The 24,498-nt window shown below is 38.6% G+C and overlaps 1 protein-coding gene across 1 annotated transcript in view; it reads left to right on the forward strand.

Moving 5' to 3' along the window:
• The first annotated feature begins 5,833 nt into the window (after window positions 1–5,833).
• The window catches only part of C4H8orf34 (chromosome 4 C8orf34 homolog), a 154,252-nt gene continuing 135,587 nt past the window's right edge, over window positions 5,834–24,498 (forward strand). The window contains 4 exon segments of the mRNA XM_021688352.1: window positions 5,834–5,968; window positions 5,970–6,029; window positions 6,031–6,091; window positions 6,094–6,161. Of these exon segments, the coding sequence (XP_021544027.1) occupies window positions 5,834–5,968; window positions 5,970–6,029; window positions 6,031–6,091; window positions 6,094–6,161 (324 nt within the window).

Here is a 24,498-nt window from a genome sequence, read left to right on the forward strand (position 1 = left end):
CTAAATCTCAGGGAATTGACAATGATGATGGAGATAATGATGATGATATGATGACAATAATAACAATATTAGCACTACCCTTTATTGAATCTTTACTATGTGCCTGGATTTGTACTGACTATGTCCTGCATTATCTCATGTAATCTTCAGGATAAACTGATGAACTAAGTACTATTTATCTCCAGTTTATAAATGAGGATACTGAGGATAGAGAGGTTAAGAAGCTTGTGAAGACTACATGGCCAGTAAGTGACAAAGCCTAGATTCTATACCATGTTAGAACTCCAAGGTCAGTATTCTCAATGATCATGCTTGATAGGCTCTGGAATATGTCCCTCCCTTTCAGCTGAATTTGAACTACTAGCTGAGTAAACAAGAAAACACGTTCTAAATTTTCTTGAGGAGATATTGAAGAGATAATCAAAGTCAAGGGACACTTACATGACCCTTCACTCATACACAGATATGAGGCCTCATGCTAATCACAAAACCAACACTATGTTGAAATTAGTATTTTCGTAACGAAGTATACTATAATATATATAATGATGATATTCTTGCATTAGCATCAAAATGTACCCATGCATCTTCTGAACTCTTTCCTGAAACATGTATATTGAAAGTTTCCATATATAGAGTATCTGACCATGTAATAGTTGAATGTGGTTTAAACCATAATTATCATTTATTTTTGACAATTCAGACTTGGAAATCTAAATACATTTGGGAAGTCCGTCACTCAGGACAATTCCATGTCCCCACTTTTTTTCTTCATCTCTTCCAGAATCTCCTTTATTTCAGTCTCAGACACAATCTTCCCACCTAATAGCTCAAAAAAAAAAAAAAAATCCTGGATGGTTCACTGAATTGTCTGTGAAGATATTTGTCCCTGTTTGTTATAAAGTGGAAAAGTGGAAGAGATACAGGAAAGGGGCACATATGCAACCTTTATAAATTTCTCTGCTCTTTGATTTTAATATTTAATTAATTTCATGGAATTACATTGCTAATACTTCCTAATTAGGTCAACAGGTGAATTTCGCCATTACTCTTCCTGTCTCATCAAAAATCATTTGTTTAAGGAGCTGTGCAAGGTATCTTACAAACAGAGTTAGACAAGAGCTTTAGTACATTCTATAAACTGGATTCTGTATATTTGTAAATTATGCTCACAGGCACTCCTATAACACAATGAGGTCAAAACAATCTCACCGAAAATGGTCTTTTCATGCTGTACTCAAGCCAAAAAAAAAAGGAAAATGATCATAAAAGCACCATATTATGTGTACAGAAGAAAGTTGTTAAATTCAATCCAAGACAATGGATGCTTTTCAGCTAATCTTAAAGGGACTAAATGAAATAAATTCTTTAAATGTATAGCAACAGGACAATAATTAAAGATCTATTTATGAAGAAACTACTGCATGAAAAAAATACTGTTACATGCTATAAAGTATAAGATAATTATTAAGATACAGTTAATGATTTTAGAGGGTTTGCAATTCAAAAGAGGGGCCAGGATATGCATGCAATTAAATGGAACAAAACAGAACATAAATGACATGTGTTTGAGGCAAAGTTTAGCCTGAAAGAATATAGCTGGATTGAATAGATCTACTAAAATTTAATTCACTCATTCAGCTGCTATTGATTGAGTACCTACTAGGTGCTCTTCTCACTAAGGGACACTGATATCTGCAAACTAAATTCTTGACTACTTTTCAGGATACAGGGCAGAGAATGGAAATAGTGTCGGCTTTGGAATTAGAAAAACCTGAATCAAAACCATTGGGTGACTTGGGCAAGTAATTTATAATCTCTTAGCTTCGTTGCAGAAATCAGAGGATCATCTTTGATTCTCTCTTCCAACCTCATCCTATGTATAGTTCATCAACAAATTAGTCTTCAAGTATTTCTTGGATACATTCCATCGTCTCCATCCCCACATCCCTAATCCTAAGGTTGGCTCTCCTGATTGCTTATGGCTTCTGTAAACCAAATTTGCTTTCTATCTCCATATCATTCTTTTTCAATCTATCATGCATGTTGTAACCAGAGCAGTATTTCTAAGACTTTTACCTCACTACAACGTTCCTCTGCTCAAAATTCTTTAGTTACTTCTCATTGTCTAGAAGATGCAAGTCTACACGTCTTAATAAGGCATTTAAGAGTTTTAATGAGCTGAACTCTGCTTACATTTTTAACCCCACATGCCAATCTTCCTCCATATAGACCCTATGTGTCTCTAACCACCAGCCTGTTTTGTGCTCTGTGCCTCTGCATACACTACTTTTTAATGCCAAAGCCTGAAACATTGCCCCCATCCACACTCCAACAATCCCATCTGGAAAACTTAAAAATTTTGGTCTTCCTTTAAGACTTTGCTCAAACACCATCTTCCTTTGTGGAGAATTCCTTGAGAATCTTGGTACAGTATGTGCACAGCATGTTTTATATACCTACCTTAGCATAATGCATTCAAATGTCATATTTGTGTATATGCCAATTGCCTCAACAAGATTGAACACCTGAGAGCAAAGACAAGGCTTTTAATCTTTGAATCCTCAGCCCTAACGTAACGTCTGCCATGGAGAGGCTATGCAATAAATATTTATTGTAATAATGAAATCATGTTTGGGGATCAGTGGAAAGAACCAAGAAATGCTTTGTGGAGGAGGTGGTATGAGAGGTTGGCCTTGAAAAACTTCTGAAATAGTTTCTTAATTTTAAAAATTGTAACTCTGGGATGTTCAGTGTTTTAACCCACATAATGTATATATCTTCATGATTCTCCCTTTAATACATAAGTGTTTTGCCGGTAAGGCTTTGTTTTTTCTATTCAAGGCCCAAGGTGCAGTTGCTCTGAGTGGGATGAAGACTGTGTGTTAATTATCTGATTTAAAGAAGCATCTTCCTCATGTCTTTTGGAAGAAGATATCATTCTGATTCTCCAGCACAATGTGGTATCAAAAGTACTTGACTTTTTAGCTGGGTCATAGATACACCATACCTTCCAGCAAATAAAAATGTTGATATTCACTATGCACATTTAATTTCTCCTGAACATATTTAAGGGCGCCTGGGTGGCTCAGTCGGTTAAGCGACTGCCTTCGGCTCAGGTCATGATCCTGGAGTCCCTGGATCGAGTCCCGCATCAGGCTCCCTGCTCAGCAGGGAGTCTGCTTCTCCCTCTGACCCTCACCCCTCTCATGTGCTCTCTCTCTCTCTCATTCTGTCTCAAATAAATAAATAAAATCTTAAAAAAAAATATATAAGTAAGTATACCTTTGATCCATAATGGAAAATACATGAAAGCCCTATGCACCTCACTGCTATTCAATTAATTCCCTCTGGGCAGATCACCTAAGTCTGATTGTAAAAGTAATAACTGGGGGATCATTTCATTCCAAATCATGTGTAATTCAAGTTATCAGTGATGGTTAAACTCTTAGGTATTCTGGCAGATTTCTTTTTTTTTTTTTTATGTTCAGTTAGCCACTGTGTAGCACATAATTAGTCCTTGATGCAGTGTTCAATGATTCATTAATTAAGTAGAACACCCAGTGCTCATCACAGCACGTGCCCTCCTCAATACCCATCACCCTGTTATCCCCTGCCCCCACCCTCCTCCCCTCTGAAACCCCAGATTGTTTCTCAGCGTCCATAGTCTCTCATGGTTCATCTCCCTCTCTGATTTCTCCCCCTTTGGATTTCCCTCCCTTCTCCTATGGTTATCTGTGCTATTACTTGTGTTCCACATATGAGTGAAACCATATGATAATTGTCTTTCTCTGTTTGACTTACTTCACTTAACATAATCCCCTCCATTTGCATCCATGTCAGTGCAAATGGTGGGTATTCATCATTTCTGATGACTGAGTAACATTCCATTGTGTATATGTACACATCTTTATCCATTCATCTGTTGAAGGGCATCTCGGCTCTTTCCACAGTTTGGTTATTGTGGGCATTGCTGCTATGAACATTGGGGTGCACGTGCCCCTTCTTTTCACTACATCTGTATCTTTGGGGTAAATACCCAGTAGTGCAATTGCTGGGTCATAGGATAGCTCTATTTTTAAATTTTTGAGGAACCTCCATACTGTTTTCCAAAGTGGCTGTACCAACTTGCATTCCCACCAACAGTGTTAAGAGGGTTCCCCTTTCTCCACATCCTCGCCATTTGTTGTTTCCTGTTTTGTTAATTTTTGCCATTCTAACTGGGGTAAGGTGGTATCTCATGGTGGTTTTGATTTGTATTTCCCTGATGGCTAGTGATGTTGAGCATTTTTTCATATGTCTGTTAGCCATTTGTATGTCTTCTTTGGAGAAGTGTCTGTTCATGTCTTCTGCCCATTTTTTGACTGGGTTATTAGCTTTTTGAGTGTTGAGTTTGAGAAATTCTTTATAGTTATTGGATATCAGCCCCTTTATCTGTAATGTCATTTGCAAATATCTTCTCCCATTCTGTGGGCTGCCAGTTTTGTTGACTGTTTCCTGTGCTGTGCAGAAGCTTTTTATCTTGATGAAATCCCAAAAGTTCATTTTTGCTTTTGTTTCACTTTCTGGCAGATTTCTTATATGAATTATTAAATGAAATTAACAGAACTTTCTGAAATATTCCATTTTTAATTACTGAATGTTTCCACATAAGTAGATCTGTTTAAGTAGTCCTACAGAAGGAAATAAAAAAACATCGATACCAATAAAGAAATTATGAATTGCAGATGAGAAAGAAAAATAAATCTACACTGTTGCAGTCTGCTTTAGGTACAACTATTCCCTTCATTCTAAACGTTCATATTTACCAACACAAATCTTAACTTTGGTAGCACATCATGGTTAGAAGCCATGGAAATCGTCTTTGGAGACCTCAGTGGGTTTTTCAAGAGAGCTCTGTGAAGAAACCTCTGATGTCTGTCATCTTCAACTCGGGAAATCCCTGCATAGTAAGAAAGGTATTGGCTAAGCTTGAGGATTTCACGAAGTGTCTAGAGGAAACATTTTTAAGTGGGATAGAGTAGTAGCATCTGGCGTATAGCTATAGACATATAAGCACAATTACATGTGGATTATAATCCACATAGTTACATGTCAATCAGGAATTCAAATTTGGAAGGGAGGACCGGCTCACTTTTATTCCTTCTTCTGTCAACAGCTGAAGGGTGGCTTCCAACCTTTGGCTGTCTACACTTTGGGAGTCTTCAGCTGGGTTCTCAGCCTCTAGTTGCACGTTGACTTGTTCCAGGCCAAGCCAGACATTCTAAAGGAAGGCAACTTCATTTTAGCGGCAAACCCTCAGACCCACGCACCTTCTCACAACTCTGCCTTTCTCGGATTCTGAGCTAGAGTGGGCAGAGCACGAGGTGCCGAGGACAGGTTCACAAGGGGCGTTTGGGAACGACACTTTCCAACAGCATTTGTAGCTGCCAAGTGTAGCCAACAAGCACCAGATTTATGAGCACTTTGAAAGAAGCACCTTCACCATTGGCTTTTTGAGAGGCGCTGTCGCTAGGGAGCGGCAGGCAGGGCGAGCGCAGCCCCTGGAGAAGCCAGCCTGTTTGTTCCTGTAACCCGGGAGAGGGGACGCACACAGTCGGGCGCGCGGACACACACGCACGCTCACGCACGCTCGCGGCGAGTTCGAGCCCCGCAGCCCCCGACCGCCCGAGGGCGCCCCCCGCGTCGCACCAGGCGGAGCAGCACCCGCCCCCTGGCTCTGGCTGCTGCCGCCCAGAGGAGAGAGGAACCTGGAACCTCTGCCTAGAATTTCCCCCGGCGCCGCGCGCTGCGGAGAGCGGCGGAGGTGGGCGCGAGGAGGAGAACGCGGTGAATGAGTTCTCCCTTCGCCTCGGAGTTGACTGAGTTGGCGGCGCCGCGCCCGGGCTTCCGGCTCTCGGCGCCCCACGCGCTCGCGGCTCGCGGGGCTGCAGCCCACGCCTGCGGCCCGGGCTCTGCCCGCCGCTCCGGGGGAGCCGAGGTTCCGGAGCTCCTGTCCCGGCTCCAGTCCGGGAAAAAGGAGGGCTGTCCCCTGGCCGAGGCGCACGGCCGCGCGCTTTTCCTGCACTCTCCGCGGCCCGATCTGTCTCTCCATGGCGTCTCATCAGCAATCCCGGATCCAGGCTTACCTGGAGAAGAATAAAATCGGTCCCCTGTTTGAGGTAAGGCGCTGTGGGTGAGGGCGGTCCCGTTTGTGTTTGGGGGAAGGGGTTCAGAACACCCGGAGGAAGGAGGGAGAGTGAAAAAATGCGCGGGAGGAGGCGGCCGTGCGGCCCCAGTTCATTGGCATTAGCTCTGGCCGGGCCAGGTGTCCTGGAACGCGGCCGGGCGGGCTCCTCGCTGGTTACCTGGGAGCGGACAGGTGAGCTGGAGAGGGCCCAGCCTCAGTCTGGCAGGGAAGTTTGCGCGGTCTGACTGTCCTGTATCTCGCAGCCTCATGCACAGGACCCGGACAGGCTGAGACGGATAGATGCACACACTTAGACTGTCTTACACATGCACACTTTCTTCCTGGAATTTACACTATATTGAGTGTTGGATTTTTTTTTTTTTTTTTTTTTTTAATGTGGGCAGTAGTAGAACCCAGAAAGGGGGAAGAGGTGCTTAGCACTGGAGAGGAATATGGTTAACTGGGAGAAAACTGAAGTGGTAAGGAGTAGGCTTCGGTAGGTGCTGGAGCGTTGAATGAAATCGTCAAACTGAGACGCTGACATTGATGTCTGGATGGACGGAGAGTCCTTTGCATTGCAGACCCTACATGTGTTAGGGGGAGAAAGGGGCGGAGGAAGATTCAGGAAAAGCATACACGTATTTATGAGAAGAGACGTGTAGCTCTGAGCTGTTTTCTCTCTCCATCAAAGAACTGATGACAGAAATACAGTAGGAGAAAGGAAGAGCGGGAGGACATGAGGAAAAGAACGGGAGACTGAACCCGGCGCTGGCAAAGCGTCCCGCGGGTAGCCAGGGCGCTGGGCAGACGCCGGTGCCGGCGGGGAGGGACGCCCACGGTCCGTTCCCATCCCGGTTCAACCGTCCAGCTGGGCACTGATAGGAGACGACCGGACGTGGAAGGGTCAAGATACCCCCAACCCCTCAAAAAAGCAGTTGTGGTCATTATTGGGGGTTTACGTGTCCGCGGCGTCGGAATAAGGCTGGAACGCGCTGGGGGGAGAGAGAACCGAGCTGGTTCCCTAGTACTGAAGAGAAGAGAATAACTGCAGAGAAAAAAAATAATGCGAAATAATGCCCTAGCAGAAAAAGGGAGAGGCAGACAGGGATGTGATCAGATGTGGGAAGGATGGGTTTCAGATAACTAGATCTCAAGTTTTTCTGCCCAACTTTAGGTTAACGTTGTACTGTCTAGTACAACGAGAGATATGGCCATTGTTTCAACTGAAACTCATTTTTTGTATAGAGTCATAAAATCCTATAATGCATGTCTTGATTCTTGTTTCTGCCAAAAGTGTTAGCAAAGGAAGTCCATATATAAAAGCAATGTAGAATTGCTGGAGCGACTAGATTGTTCTTCTTTAGTCTAATGATTAGAGACTATATATAAATAATTCTATCTATCTATTAAAAGCTAAAGCATAACAACCCTTTGTGACACAGTGTATTAATTGTGTCAAAAGAAATATTAAAATAAATACTTTTAGAGTGTATTTACTCCCCTAAAATATAAAGTACCATTTACCAGGGAGAACAAGTGAATTGTTTTAATAGATTTATTAACTTATTTTAAAATTCCTGAGACTTTCTCCAAGTGATAATAATAGAGTTTAGGGTATATGTAAACTTTCTACACAATTAGGAAATAAATCCAACTTGATTTTTATCAAGTGCTCATTAAAAAAAAAACAAAAAAACAAAACTAGCTCACCAGATAGTTCTACATTGATGAATTTTAAGTGATGGCAGAATTGTTTTCATAAAATTGTAAGACCTGCTCACCAAAAACCAAACAATGACAAAATTATATGCTGTGTATTTTATTGATTTTTTGGGGGGGGTTACATATTACCTACATCCCCATTAGCTTGGATTGCAGTGATGAGTAGGTAATTTTTGAGGATTGATTTGCACTTTAAATAATTGAAGGGAGAAAAGAGCTAACTTCTACTAAAAGCAGGTTCATATGCAAAAATTTTGATCCTAACAGAGCTTGGTTTTGAGTAGAATTCTACGTACTTCACAAAATTAGAAAATCTCACTAGCTTGTAGCCTCTCTCTCCTCATGCTAGAAAACCAGTGAAACTAGTGTAAAATGGATATTGTTGATCTGGCATTTTCCTCAAAGCTCCCAGGACTTTGGTCAATGGTTCTCATAAGAACTGCTTTAGGAGATCAATCAAGGAGGATCCCAGAAACCTGAACTTAGTAAGAAGTGGCACAAATGATTGTTACATGTTTAATTCCTGGGCCACAATGTAAGAAACAGTACATAAGTTAAAATCTCTTACCTATCACAGATTGAAATAGGTGACTCCCAAGTTTTATCTGTTCTATGTTGTGATTTTTTTTTTTTTTTTTTGTGCTAAGGCACTGGAGTTGGTGACATAGGCTTACCTTAGTTTTGAAAATATACAAGACCCGACAAGATGTTCCCTTTAGAGATTTTGTAAGGTAGGAATATTTTGAGAGAACTTATTGGAGTAAGGCGCTTTAAAGAGAGCACATGAATATTGTTTAAAACAAAAAGCAAAGGTAACATATACTGGTTGAGAATACTTGTATCCTGCTGTTTTTACCTATACAGCTTAATTACTTAATTTAGTTACTTAGTTTATTTCTTACTTAGCTTATTTGCTTATTTCTAACATTTTATCATGTGAGAAGCTCATAAAACTGTACACAGTATTGTATTTCAAAAACTACTCTAGATGAAAATTTATCTTGTTTCCAGGTGATTTAAGAGTATAAATTTATATTGCCTTTAAATGATTTAACATGCTTTGAGGCATTATGAAACCATGCTTAGAAATCATTGCATTAGAGTCTTGGGTAATGATATTTTAATTAAATAATATAAAGATGTAAGGTGGATAAGGTAATAATGACTTATATTCTACAACCTCTTTGAAATTTTTGTACGATGGAATACTATTAGTATTTTCATTGGCTTATTCAGGACAGGTTAGTAGTGAACAGCCTAGGCATCAATCTATAAGGAATGCTGGACATTGCTTCAATAAATTAGAACTGTAGTCCTATTTAATATAGATTTCCACATGTAATGACTTACTTAATTAGCAAGATGTGAAATGGTTTGGCTTCCACCAAAGTATGTTTTTTTTGCAGCACATATGGGCAAGATTCATGGTGCAAACACAAGACTTATCTCAACCAACCACTTAATAGTTGAAGAACCTGACAGTAAAAAATTCTGAAACTGAATAATTAACTGGCATATATCTGCTTATTGGGATCAAGTGATCTCTTTCGTCTATATTGTAAGCAGTTAAACTTCATTCCTCATAAATTATATGATGTGGAACATCACAATAAATTCCCTATTTTCAACATAGAGAAGTATATACTTATCAGCTTCTCCCATTTCCCATGAAATAAACAGAATAATTATTTGAATATTATTGGTTGGAAGGGTGCTTAGGGCAGTCATATACCTTGGTTTAGGAATGATTACATTTATAAGAGAGTGAAATCCTAAACTATTAAAAGCAGGATAATGGAGCCCCCATTACCTCTCCATAGAATATTTAAATCTCTGTGTATTGAAGATGTGGCAAACCCAATTCACTACATTTCTCCAAATGTGGTCTGAACCACTCCAAGTGGAATGGAACCACTTTTATCACCTCTGTTTACTTCAAAGTACCTCTACTTACATGGGCTAAATTCGTGCTAACCAATTTGACATATGTGTTATGAGGTGGACTCATATCAAACAGGTGGTCAACCGTCAGCTTGCATCATTCACACACCTACTACTGCAGAACTTATTTTTCTCTGGTACCCTACCCCAAACTTTCCAGCCATGTCTGCAACCTTGAACTCCAGTTGGCCTGCAGATTATCAGGCAGTCGCCTGGCAGGATCAGGAGATTTGTTATATATGAGGTAGGGGGCAGTTGAGAGAATAAGTAAATATATTGAAAATAATGCAAGCCAGCTCTCTTGCTATTAGAGATGGGAGTCACAAATATAAAAAGGAAAAAATGTAGAATGAACCCTGTGGTGTTGGATTGAAATTGGAAGTATTGGTGTATCTCATGACTTCAAGAATAGAAACAGATATAAATGTAATAGAAGTAAGCATAGATTTGTATGTATTAACATATACATAAGTATATATGCCTGCATTTATTTCCTTACTCTGTCTACTGTGATGGCCTGAGAAAAGCAACACCTCAGTAGCAATGAGCACACCTAGTGACCAGATTCTGAGTTCTAAATACCATTCTTCATCAAGTAGAACCAGGTATCCTTGGAGAAATGGTTGATTCTAGACTTGGGTCTGGGAAGGTACAAGACCTAGACCATCTTATACCAGGAAATGAGGAAGTGGTCAAAGAATTATAGGAACATGTCAAAAGCTTGAAGAGGCTCTGTTAACTAAATCTGGGACAATTTGAGACTCAAAATATGAGAGTAACAGATTGTCTTACTTATAAAATAGGAAACAGAAGTAAGTATAGATTTGTATGTATTACCATATACATAAGTATATATGCCTGCATTTATTTTCTTACTCTGTTTACTGTGATGGCCTGGGAATAGCAACACCTCAGTAGCAATGCGCACACCTAGTGACCAGATTTTACATTCTAAATACCATTCTCCATCAAGTAGAACCAGGTATCCTTGGAGAAATGGGTCTGGGAAAGTACAAGATGAGCCTGGACCATCTTATGCGAAATAAGGAAGTAGTCAAAGAATTATAGGAACATGTCAAAAGCTTGAAGAGGCTCTGTTAACTAAATCTGGAACAATTTGAGACCTGAAGTATGAGTGTAACAGATTTTCTTACTTATAAAATGGGAGTATTTTATTATCCTGCAATATAATGGGATATTCAATTTATGGGGAGAAGAGAAAGCTTTACCTTATAGTAGAGTGCCAATTAATAAGAGTAGAAGGGGTGGTGGAATTAGAAAATCACTATTTGGCAAGCATTTAGCAATTATTCAGGCAAGAAACATTAACTGTTGCCAAAAATAATGGGTGAAAGTTGGAGGAGGTATGAGATGTTTACCTAATCTCTAGTATCTTTCCACAAAGTAGTTGTTAATTACAAAGGGAAAAGTAACTTTATAGTAAAGAAAGCTGGCTGATGCTGCTTTACTCAAGTGATGGGACAATCAATATTGTGTGCCTCCGATAGGATGCAATTAAAACAACATGATTTTGCTTCTTTAATATTTCTGCCAGTCATGCATGACCTGAACTGATTAATGAAAAAATATCTGATAAACCTGATAGGGAAGTCCTGCTTTCCTGGTGTCTTCAAAGATGTTAAGGTCATGAAGGTCAAGGGAAGTTTCAGACTGATGGGACAGTACAACTAAGTGCAAAATATAGTCCTAGAACTGACACTTTCACTAAGAAGGACATTCTTGGGAAAGTTTTGCAAAACGTGAATGGGGTCTTTAGGTGAAGGGTATATGGAGTTATTTGTGCTGTTCATATACCTTTTCTGTACGTTTAAAGTTATTTCAAAGTAAAAAAGTATTAAAAGTAAAAATAAAAATGAGCATCTAGGAAATAAGTACTTACAAATAGTTCACCCATTGGGTTTTCTTTAAACATTAAATTATGTGAATTTAGTTAAGAATTGTATCAGTGGGTTTATACATGGAAACCAATAAGTAACAAGCTATAATTCTGAGTAAAGAAAATGTACAATTCTGGTCAACTAAGCCTATACATTTTCCTCTTCTTCCTCCAAAATTTTATTGAAATATTGACAAAAATCTTTTTTTTTTTTTAAAGATTTTATTTATTTATTTGAGAGAGAATGAGAGACAGAGAGCACGAGAGGGAAGAGGGCAGAGGGAGAAGCAGACCCCCTGCTGAGCAGGGAGCCTGATGCGGGACTCGATCCCGGGACTCCAGGATCATGACCTGAGCCGAAGGCAGTCGCTTAACCAACTGAGCCACCCAGGCGCCCCGAAATATCGACAAAAATCTTAAAAAAATAAATGCACAAGAGTACTGGAACACAAGGAAGGGTGCTGAGATAGACTGTTTCTCCTTCTTTATAATAGAACTTCTTTATTATGAATAGTTATTTCTCCTTTGCACTATATATGGTGCATAATAAAATATATAAGTGGCATAGAGGCAATGATAAATACTGGAAATGTTATTTGGAATTCTCTGGAAGGTGCCTTAAAATACATGGACTTAGTTAGGACGTGCTCCTCATATGCCTTGTCTCCTTCTTGTTGTCTAGAATGCCCCTTGTAATTCCTCCTTTGTACCTTTCCTTACTCCCTCCACCTCCCTAGGCAACCACTGGTCTCCTTTCTGTCACTATAGAATAGTTTTCCTTTTCTAGAGTTTTGTATAAATGAAATCATACACTATGTAGTTTTTGGGGGGTATATCTTCTTTCACTCAACATAATTATTTTACAATTCATCCATTTTGTATTATGTATTGATAGTTTATTTCTTTTAATTGCTGAGCAGTATTCTGTATGGATGTATGCTTTTGTTTTTCTTGGGTAAATGCCTGGAGTGGATTGGCTGGATCATATGGTAGGTGTAGGTTTAACTTTTTAGGACATTAGCCACTAGTTTTGAAAAGTGTATGTGCAATTTTATGTTCCTGTGAACATTGTATGAGAGTTCCAGCTGTTCCATATTCTCACCAAAACTTGGTATCACCTGTCTTTGTAATAGTAGCCATTCTAATAGATTTGTGTGATTTCTCATTGTGGCTTTATTTTACATTTACATTGTGGCCCCACTCTTAACCCTACCATGTGAGCCCAGTGTCAGTGGAGACCATCTGGGAAGCCTGGCTTCTCTTACCCCTGGCAATAGTGAGATATTCCTCTCCCTCCCCACGGGGTCATGTCAGAGGAGGCCTAGAAAAGAGTCAGGACTTTCTACATTGCTGAGTGGTAATGAGGCCACTCCTGCCATTAAATCCATGCCAAGATACTTATAATTAAACTTCTGGAAAAAAAAAAAAGACAAGATATATCTTGAAAGCAGCAAGAGAAATGAAATACCTTACCTATACAGGAAAAACAATTTGACAGCAGGTTCTCATCAAACCTATAGATATCAGGAGGCGGTGGCAAAACCTTTTTCAGGTGCTGAAAGAAAGAACCTAGAGTTCTGTACTCAGAGAAAATATCCTTTAGAAATGAAGGGGAAATCATAATTTGGCTATTGTGGACATTGCTGTACCATAAGAGACACTGAACTCTAGGAAACAAACTGAGGGTTGCTGGAGGGGAGGTGGGTCGGGGGATGGGGTAACTGGGTGATGGGCATTAAGGAGGGCATGTGATGTAATGAGCACTGGGTGTAATATGCAACTGATGAATCACTAAATTTTACCTCTGAAACTCAAAAAAAGAAATTGAAAGATAAATCAAGAGAATTGGTCACCAGCAGGTCTACCCTAAAAGTATGGCTAAAGGAAGTCCTTTAAACAGAGAGAAAATTATAAAAGAAAAAACTTTAGAACATTAGGAAGGAAGAAAGAACATGGAACGAGCAAAGATATGACTAAATATAATACATTTTTCTTCTCAAGTTTTCTAAATTACATTTGGTGGTTGAAGCAAAAATTATAGCAGTGTCAGATGTGGTTCTGTAGAGGAGTATTTAAGACAGTTGTATTATAAGCAAGGAAGAGTAAAGAGGAACAAAGGAGGTAAGTTTTCTATAGTTCACTTACATTGGTCAAACAACGACTCCTATGGATAAGTTGTATATATATATAATGTCATACCTAGAGCAACCGCTAAAAAAGCTGTACATAAAGATGCTCTCAAAAACTCTAGTAACTTAATAGATTTTTTAAAAAAGATTTTATTTATTTATTTGAGAGAGAGAGAGCGAGAGCATGAGCAGGGGGCAGGAGCAGAGGGAGAGGGAGAAGCAGACTCCCTGCTGAGCAGGGAGCCTGACATGGGGCTCCATCCCAGGACCCTGGGATCATGACTTGAGCTGAAGGCAGATGAGCCACAGGTGCCCCCAAAACTCTAGTAATTTAAAATGGAGTTCTAAAAAATGTTCAGATAACTCACAGGAATAGGAAAAATAAAAACAAAACAAAGAACAGAAAACAAAAAATAACATGGCAGACTTTAGCCCTAATATGTCAATAATTAAATTAAATGCAAATGGTCTAAGGATACCAATTAAAAGACAGAGATTGTCAGAGTGGATTAAAAAACATGATGTAACCATATGCTGTGTCTAAGAAACTCATTTAAAATACAAAGATATAAACAGGCTAAAAGTAAAAGAATAGAAAAAAATATGCAAACATCAAAAGAAAAGAGGAGTGGCTATCTTAATATCAGATAAAGTAGACTTCAGAGGATAGAAAATTACCAGAGATAGAAACTATCATTATATAGTATTGTAAGAGTCAACCCAAGAAAAATAGCAGTCCTAAGTTTTTGTAGACCATTCTATGTAGACTTAGTCAACTAAGTCCTAGTCAACATTTGTAGACCATTCTATGCAACAACTACAGAATACATGTTTTTTCCAAGTGACATGGAATGACATGGAAAGACAGATCATTCCCTGAACCACAAAACAAACCTCAGTTGAAATCATACAATGTATTTTCTCCATCACAATGGAATAGAACTATAAGTCAGTAACAGAAAGAAAACAGGAAAATTTCTAAAACACTGTGAAAATATACAGCATACTTCTAAATAATATGGGCAAAGAAGAAATCTCAGGGATGCCTGGGTGGCTCAGTTGGTTAAGTATCTACCTTCTGCTCAGGTTGTGATCCCAGGGTCCTGGGATCCAGCCATGCATCAGGCTCCTTGCTCAGTGAAGAGCCTGCTTCTCCCTCTCCCTCTCCTGCTCCCCTTGCTTGTGCTTTCTCTCGTTCTCTCTCTCTCACAAATAAATAAATAAAAAATCTTAAAAAAAGAAGAAATCTCAGGGGAATAAAAATCCATCAAACAAGGAAAAGGAAGATATATCAAAATTTGTGGGACACAGCTCAAGCAGTGCTGAGAGGGAATTTTATAGGCTAGCATGCATACATTTAAAAAGTGGACTGATGTGATTGGTTAGAATAGGGAGCCTGCTTTTTATGTCATTCCTCTGGGCCCTTCCATTCATAGAGGACAATCTATCCAGCTAGACAGCAGGCTCTTCTACAGTGAAAGATGTATGAATATCAGTAATTTGCTGACAGGAGGTGTTTGTTCGTATAATATATCATGTTTGGTATTGAAGGTAGATCTTTAGTTCCTGAAGGTGGGAAACAAGTATCTTCCCTCATTCTTTATTGTGCATCTACTGTATCTAGTGGAGCACAGACTATAACACAGGGCTTAATTGATATCTGTTGAATTAAACAAAACATTAACTTGTGTATTTTTTTTTTCCTTCTATGGAAAAAGTACATTGAAGATATAACCAGCTAGCAAATAGCATCTTCGTATTTATTCCTTTAAGACCTAGAGCAAAATATTCCCCGTCACATTAATTACCCTTTATGTACAGTGAATAAATTTTAATTATGTACTTAACTACCTAATTCACTTTCAGTCATATTTTTCCCTTTTTAATATCTGCTTTTAAGAGAGGGCCTGATAAATTAAGTCACACCACTGTGCAAGGCTTACTGCATACCCCTCAAGTGCATTTGAGTGAGGAAGTCGCATGACACAGTTATATGGGATGAAGCAGGTGATCTTTGGAAATATCTCAAGCTTAGCAATCATTTACTCTCTGCTTGACCCTGAGCACTTTGCTTGATGATCTCTGTGAACATCAACGTCCTCATCTGCAAAATAATACCTAAGAGGGGCTTTATGAGGAATGTATGAGATGAACCAAGGTCTAAAGAACCCAGTCCAGTGCCTGGCACTTGGTGTACACCCAGTGAATTTTGGCTGCCATCACATTAGATGCTGCTACTTCTCTTTCCTATTAATATTGATACCTCAATGACAGATGATGTGGAGAGATGCTTTTGAAGGATGACCATCTAGTATCCTGAAATTAGGACTAATTCAAAGTGTGCATCTGCATTTTTATGTTGTAGCTCTGGATTCTCTGAAAAAGCATTTTGGCACAGGTAGAAAGGAGAGTAGCACTTGGCCAAACAGTGTGTGTGTGTGTGTGTGTGTGTGTCTTCTTTGTTCAGTGTGTGTGTGTGTGTGTGTGTGTGTGTTCTTTGTTCAGTGGTGGGGGCAGGTCTTGTTTGTTGGCTGTATCACAAAAGTATACTTTGGCTAAATTTGGAAACATTTTACGTAATTAGAAAACAATCCCGAATATGTCTTGACTCAGAGAGGCAAGCTGGATCACCCTCAACTAAAATAGCACACACAGACCCAGCCTCCCCTGTCACTCTCTGTAGCATGATTTTTTTTTTATATATACCTTATTGTCATTTGATATTGTTTTATTGGATTTATTCCTTTGATTTCAGTTTATATTGTTTATCCCACTAGTACCTAAGCTTCTTACAGGAAGATATTTGTCAGTCTTTTTAACTGCTTATATCTTCATGCCTAGAAAATGTCTGGTGCATAATAGGTGTTCTACTAAATAGTTGTCAAATACATTTATGAATAAAAAAAATCAGGACCAACTTAACAAATTTGAAAAGGGTGGTTTGGGTATGAATAATCATTTGCCACTAGGAGTCTGGGAATATGTCAGTAGTTTATGGGAGACTTCACTTTCTTGAAAATTCATTATGACTTTGTTATCTTTTCAACAGCTATTAAATTCTTTGGTGCATGATGTTTGGAACTTCATTTATATTCATTTGGTACGTTTATTGGGTGCTGTATTATGTACTGAGAAATATAAATTCAAATAAAACATTTCCTGTCCTCAAAAACTCCTGTGTATTTAGAAAAGACTGGCAATACTTGGGGGCACTCTCAACTATCCTATTCCGGTAATTTTACAAAAGCCTATCTTGGTTTTCTGTTTATATGCTTGGTCCATTTTCATACTCATCAATACATTCCATCATTATACTAATAGAAGTAAGAAATTCATATTTTAAATTGACATTTAGAAATTGGTTTTCAAGAAATTTGCCATAGAATCAAGTATGTAAATTAAATAACATGAAAAGTAGATATGTTAAATAGACTTAGTTTCTGTTGTCTTTGTTCCTGGAAGTTCTTAGCAACAGTAAGACATCTAAACATGAATTATTAAAAATATCTAAATGATCTGATTGTTGGGTAATGTTCTACATGAAACACACTGATAGTTTTAGGTTGTAATTTCTTCCTTTAACATAAAAAAGAGAATTTTTTTTTTTGAAGGATAGCCTGGAGCGTAAAGGAGTGTTTAACTCCTGCTGTTTCTTCACTTTTTGAACATGATCTAAATTCAAAGTGACTAGCTATATTGAATTGAGAATACATTTTATTTGTCTGTACATTGAAGTAATATATCTGTTTGTATGAAGTGAACTTTATTGTGTAAGATTTATTGTAGCCGTATGTTTTTGAGGTACTATTTTTATTTTAATGCTATTTTACTTCCATGAATTCTCTCCAGAGGACCTGGTATTGTTTTGGTTATTTCATTTTTTCCTGTTGTATTTTTTGTTTACAATGTATAATAATCAGCTTAGCATTATATAAAATGGTAATTGAAACCAGCTACAGTTTATTAAGTGCAGAATATTATTCTATTCCGACTGAAAATTCATTGAAACATTTCTTATTATCTTTCATTTTAGTGGTATAGCAATGATATGAAAAAATACTCTTAAAGTATACAGATGACAAATCCTCTGCTCTGTGGAAGCTTAAAGTCCTAGTTTTCACAGAATTGTTTTAAATCTAACCCTTTCTTAACTTTCAGTTAAGACATTGAGGTCTAGGGACACCTGGGTTGCTCAGTTGTTAGGCGTCTGCCTTTGGCTCAGGTCATGATCCCAGGGTCCTGGGATCGAGCCCCACATAGGCTCCCTGCTCTGCGGGGAGCCTGCTTCTCCCTCTCCCACTCCCCCTGCTTGTGTTCCTTCTCTCGCTTTGTCTCTCTCTGTCAAATAAATAAATAAAATCTTTAAAAAAAAAGACATTGAGGTCTGTGCACAATTGGCAACATCCACTTCTACGGTGTATGGATTGATAGGGAATCTAAGACAGAGATCAGTGTCAATAGGTTTATCAATAGTTCAATTTTGAGAAATAATATTTGGTGAATAATTCATGAGGGTCATATACATTAAGTTCTCAAGTTATTAGCAAACATATTTTTGGATAAAGTTAGTTGAACAGTGACTTGGGTGCCCATTCAGCATTAGGGTGACCCACTGAAGAATTTCTTTCCCTGAGTTGTGCAGTGGAGTGATTTAAGAATCCTTTGGGAGTCATAAGAATCAAACCATGAAAATACAGTTTTGTCATCTGTTAAAGGATGTTGTGGAGGGGCATGTTCATTGCATTAGGCAGCATCCTCTTTGAAATTGAACTATTGTTCAATTTTATAATGTCAAAGATAGTGTATGAACCTCACACCTGTCAGAATGGCTAAAATCAAAGAAACAACAAGTGTTGACGAGGATGCCAAGAAAAAGGGACCCTCATGCACTGTTGGTGGGAATGCAAGCTGGTGCAGCTACTGTGAAAACAGTACAGAGGTTCCTCAAAAAATTAAAACTAGAAATACCATATGATCCAGTAATTCCACTACTGGGTATTTACCAAAAGAATATGAAAACACTAATTCAAAAGGATAAATGTACTTCTATGTTGCATAATTTACAGTAGCCAAATTATGGAATCAGCCCAACTGTCCATCAGTAGATGAATGAATAAAAGAAGATGTGAAGATGTGGTGTACACACACACACACACACACACACATACACACAAAATGGAATATTCCTTAGCCACAAAAAGAATGAAATATTGCCATTTGCAACAATATGGATGTATCTAGAGGGTATTATGCTAAGTGAAATAAGTCAGTCAGAGAAAGACAAATGCCCATATGATTTCACTCATATGTGGAATTTAAGAAACCAAACAAAGGAAAAAGAGACAAATTAAAAAGTAGACCCAACTACAGAGAACAAACTGATGGGCACCAGAGGGGAGGTGGGTGGGGGGATGGGTGAAATAGGTGAAGAGGATCAAGAGTACACTTATCATGGTGAGCACTAACATACAGCATTGTTGAATCACTATTATACACCTGAAACTAATATAACATTGTATGTTAGTTATACTGGAATTAAAAGATAAATAAAATAAAAAAGAAAGAAAAATAATCGTATATAACTATTTTGAACTGTGTAATTCATAGTATTCCCTTCCTTTTTTTTGCATAGAGTTCTGGAAAAGTCATACCTAGTGGTAGCCAGAATGTAGGCCATTATCATGAACATTTTTTCCTTTTTTTTATTGAAGTATAGTTAACATACAGTGTTATATTAGTTTCAGGTGTACATTATAATGGTTCAGCAATTCTATGCATGTCTCAGTGCTCATGAAGATAAGTGTATTCTTAATCTCTTCTATTTCACCCCTCCCCAATTTACATTCCCACCAATAGTATATGAGAATTCCTTTTTCATGAGCATTTATACCTTCGTTTTTTCCCCACATTGTCTACGTTTTTTTACTTTATCTTTTTTCCCTCCACTTTTTATTTATGCTATTTGATCATAATTTATACTACTTTGGAAAATACTTCTTTCTGAAATAAGGATGAATATAAATATGTTCTATAACTCATAAAATGACCTACTCTTGGTCCAAATAATTTAGGCACATCCTAGGATATATTTGAATCCTCTGTTTCCTGTTGTTACCCACGACAGCTGGCTTTCTTTCTAAAAATATTTGCTTGGCTCATTCTGGATTGTTTAGTGAGAATATATTTGCAAGACGATGTCTCCCAGGGTTAGCCTTATGAGTAGCAGAGACGAAGCTGCCTAAAAGGCAAGCTTTGAGACTCAGGGCTTTTGCATGGTCTGTTTCTCTGCTTTGGAGTTTCCCCTTACATGCCTCACTCACGTGGCTAGCTCCTCCTGCTGTTCAGATCTCAGGGTTAAACATGTCAGAGAGGCCCTCACAGGCAACCCAGTCTCAACAGCTTCCCATCAGACTCCACCATTCCAGTGTTTTATCCCCTACAGCACTCATCAGGTGTGGCAGGTTCTCATTTATTTGTTTAGTGTTTGGCTCCCTGTCTTAAAACCTCCACAAAGAAAGAGACTTGGTCAGCCTTGTTCTCTGACCTGTTTCCACAGTGCACAGGAGCCCATTTCCTGCAATTAGCTATTTGTTCTTACTCTTCTTACTAAACATTATTTTAAAAGGTTAAATAAACTTTTCTCTAGATGGGATATTATGGAACCATTAAAAATGTAGAAAAGATGAATTCAAGATTGTATGTGTGATATTATTATAACTCTGTAGCATGTGCAAAAAGATAAGAATGGATAAGAATGGGATCCAGCTTTTATACGAGGTACCAAGGGGCTGTTTTTGCTCCCACAACCATTCTGATTTTCGAAGCTCTTTGTGTTACTGCGCTATTGCTATTAGTATTAAGTCATTTGTTTTAGATGATTTCGTCTTCTTGAGGCCCCTGCTGACTCCCACATGCATACTGAATTTGCATATTAGTACTGAATTTCTTGTCAACTAAAACCTTAATGGGGCCTATTGGCGGAGGATGAGAGGAAAACCCCTCATTGAGTAGACAAATCAGAAGTGACGGTTAGGAGAGGCTAAGAGCAGGTAGCATGGAAATGAGCATCAGGTGGGTAGAAATGGTGCTGGGGCAGGAGGAAGAAGTGAGTCAACATTTTCAAACACAATCCAACTATCATTTTTACCTATTCCCCCTCTTTTTTTTTTTAGCCCTCTTTTTTTTTTTTTTAAAGATTTTATTTATTTATTTGAGAGAGAGAGAATGAGAGAGAGCACATGAGAGGGGGGAGGGTCAGAGGGAGAAGCAGACTCCCTGTCGAGCAGGGAGCCCGATGCGGGACTCGATCCCGGGACTCCAGGATCATGACCTGAGCCGAAGGCAGTCGCTTAACCAACTGAGCCACCCAGGCGCCCTTTTTTAGCCCTCTTTAAAGCCCTCTTTAAAGAGCTGAAAACACTGAGAATTGTGAACACACACACACACGCAAACACACACACACTGTTTCTCCACTCATTGTGGCCATGCTTCTTAAACAAGAGGATGCATTCATTATGACAAATGCCGATAACTGTGGGCAAAATGCAAGATTCATGTAAATTTTAAAGATAATCAAACTTCAGAGAATTTTCATGCTTGCACTTTGTCACTTTTAGCTCTGTGTCCAGACATCCAGGAGGATGAATTCACAGTCCTGGGACACTGAAGATGCCAGAGTTTTGGAACACTGAATTATGGGATGAATTCCAAATGAGGGTGGCATTCAGGGTCCTCCAAAATCTGTTTAACCATACTTTTCGTTTTCCCCACACACTGCCTTCAGTGTGAACCAGGCTAGTTTGTCCAATTACCCCAAAACTTATAATGTCAAGTCTTTGCTTGGTGTTCTCTCTACATTGAGTATTTTCTCTGTTTTCTATAATGTCTTAGACTAGGTTCCTCGGGAGACAGACTCTGGGATGGAGATTTTCATGCAGAGGGTTAATTGCAGAATGCTCATGGGAGCAGCACCTTGAAGGGAGTGAAGGCAGTGGGACTGAATGGAGGAACAAAGTGAACTGTGAGGCTGTTATAAGAAAGCCTTCGGCTGATCACATAGGGACCCTCACTGGGAGAGCCCTGGAAGTGGGGAGGCCTTTAAAGGCTGTTCCAATAGAAGCATGGGGCTGGGTTTTTGTACTTAGTGATTAGAAGCACACTTCCTCCAGAGAGAGAGAATGTGACCTTGGATGAGGCAGCTGCCTTCCTGGAAGGACAATTCTGGAAAAGGCCTTAGGTGAGGGCCTCCCAGCAGCCAACACTCCTGGCATTTGGCAGAATGAGCTTTTGTTTCTGAAGGAAGGATCTGGGCACATACCCCAGAATCTACATTTTCCTATCTGAGTATCAACCGCTCATTAAGGGATATTTCATGTTTTGTTTTTTTAATTAAATATTTTGGACATGTATGGCTACCCTAGATACACTCTTTCTGTGAACTCCTATTGCACTTAGGGGCTGTGCCACTCACTTTAGGGGTTAATCACAATGTTATTTAACTACTTTCTGGGTTATAGTTTGTCTTTCTAACTATACTATTGGCTCCCCCCCCCCAATATTCCTCCTAAGTTTCTAATTTATAGTATATGCATCATAAGAATTTAATTAAATACTTGTTGAATGAATAAATGCATAAAACCATTATGGTTTGCAGAAATACAAGATAATCTTTGCTTTATTACAAAGCAGGCTAAACCTTTCCACTACTTCTAAGTTTCACAAATGAAAAATATGCAAAGACCTCAAAGAAGGGTAAAAGATGATCCACAAAGTAAAAGGAATTAAAATCTCTGTAGTCTAGTACAGGAGTCCGTGGATGCCCCTTTTGTGTGTGTGTGTGTAAGAAGGACTGAGTTGGATTTTCTGTTGTTTGTGAGAGTCTTAAGTTATCCATGTGGTTAAAAATATTATGATTTGAGTAAAGTAAAAACATAACTATTTATGTGACTCCATTCAATCTAAGCAAGCCTAAGAAAGATGCAGCTAAAATAAATAGCATCCTTTTTTGTTTGTTTAATTGATTGCCTTCTCACTCACATGGGGTATACATCTGGGATTCTTTTTCTTTTTTTTTCCCAAATATTTTATTTATTTATTTGTGAGAGAGAGACAGTGACAGAGATAGCGAGAGAGAGCACAATCAGAGAGGAGAGGGAGAAGCAGGCTCCCACTGAGCAGGGAGCCTGACATGGGTGGGGGTCAATCCCAGGACCCTGGGATAATGACCAGAGCCAAAGGCAGACACCTAGCCAACTGAGCCACCCAGGCGCCCCGGGTATACATCTGGGATTCTTAAATGGAGGGTTTTTTTTCTTGCTGGCTCATTTTGACAAATAATGGTTATTCATAAAAATCATATAGTTTGCAGAAATTCTGAATTTGATGTTTTCTTTTCACTGATACTGAAATTTTATTTAATATCTAGCAGAGTTTTAGTTTGTGAAAAGTAAATGCCTTGCTGAGATAGAGATAGACAAATTGGTCATTTTACTCTTCTCTGGGTTAGTGAAGGTGTTACAGAATCTATATCTATTAGTTTACTTTCTTCTGTATTTTAATATACTTAAAAGTGTGATTTTGGAGGATCATCCAGCTCATTGAAGTCCTGCTTCAAAAGGGCTTCAATGCCAGCCTACTCTGAAAATGAGGAGGTTTTACCATGGATTATTCTCTGAGATTGGACCAGAAAGTGGATTTAATTATGATAAAATAAGTTTATTATTTTGATTTTAAATGTGCATGGAGAAACATGCTAAATTATCTTATTTATTCTTACTTAGTCAGAAATTATTTTGAATTTTTCTATGTAAAGAGCCATATTGTTTGTGAAAATGACAGTGTTATTTCTTTCTTTCCAGTTATTATAGCTTTTCTTTTTTTCTCTATATGATTATATGATCGCTATCATTAGTGAAAAGTAGTAAAAATGACAGTTTTGTTTCTTTTCAGTCTTGATAGCTTTTATGTCTTTTTTTTTTTAACTGGGCCTAAGAATTGAAATACAATGTTGAAAAGAAGTGGTAATACTTAATATTTTTTTGAGTGGGTCCTGATATTAAGAGGAATGATCATTGCAACATTAGTAGGTTTTTGTTTTTTTTGTTTTTTGTTTTTTTAAAGATTTTATTTATTTATTTGACAGAGAGAGACACAGCGAGAGAGGGAACACAAGCAGGGGGAGTGGGAGAGGGAGAAGCAGGCTTCCCGCGGAGCAGGGAGCCCGATGCGGACCTCGATCCCAGGACCCTGGGATCATGACCTGAGCTGAAGGCAGTCGTTTAACCAACTGAGCCACGCAGGCGCCCATAGTAGGTTTTTGTTTTTAATAGATACTTTATAAAGTTAGGAAAGTTTCCTTCTTAGTAGTTTGCTAGGATTTTTGAATTAAAAATTGACAAAGTACAGCATCCTTTCTTGATCAAAACTCTTCAGAGTGTAGGGATAGAGGGTACATACCTCAATATCATAAAAGCCATCTATGAAAAACCCACAGCGAATATCATTCTCAATGGGGAAAAACTGAGAGCTTTTCCCCTAAGGTCAGGAACGCGGCCGGGATGTCCACTATCACCACTGCTAGCCTGGTGATGGGTAGGACATTAGAAGTCCTAGCCACAGCAATCAGACAACAAAAAGAAATA

The sequence above is a fragment of the Neomonachus schauinslandi genome, chromosome 4, assembly GCF_002201575.2.
Source record: "Neomonachus schauinslandi chromosome 4, ASM220157v2, whole genome shotgun sequence".
Lineage (NCBI taxonomy): Eukaryota > Metazoa > Chordata > Mammalia > Carnivora > Phocidae > Neomonachus > Neomonachus schauinslandi.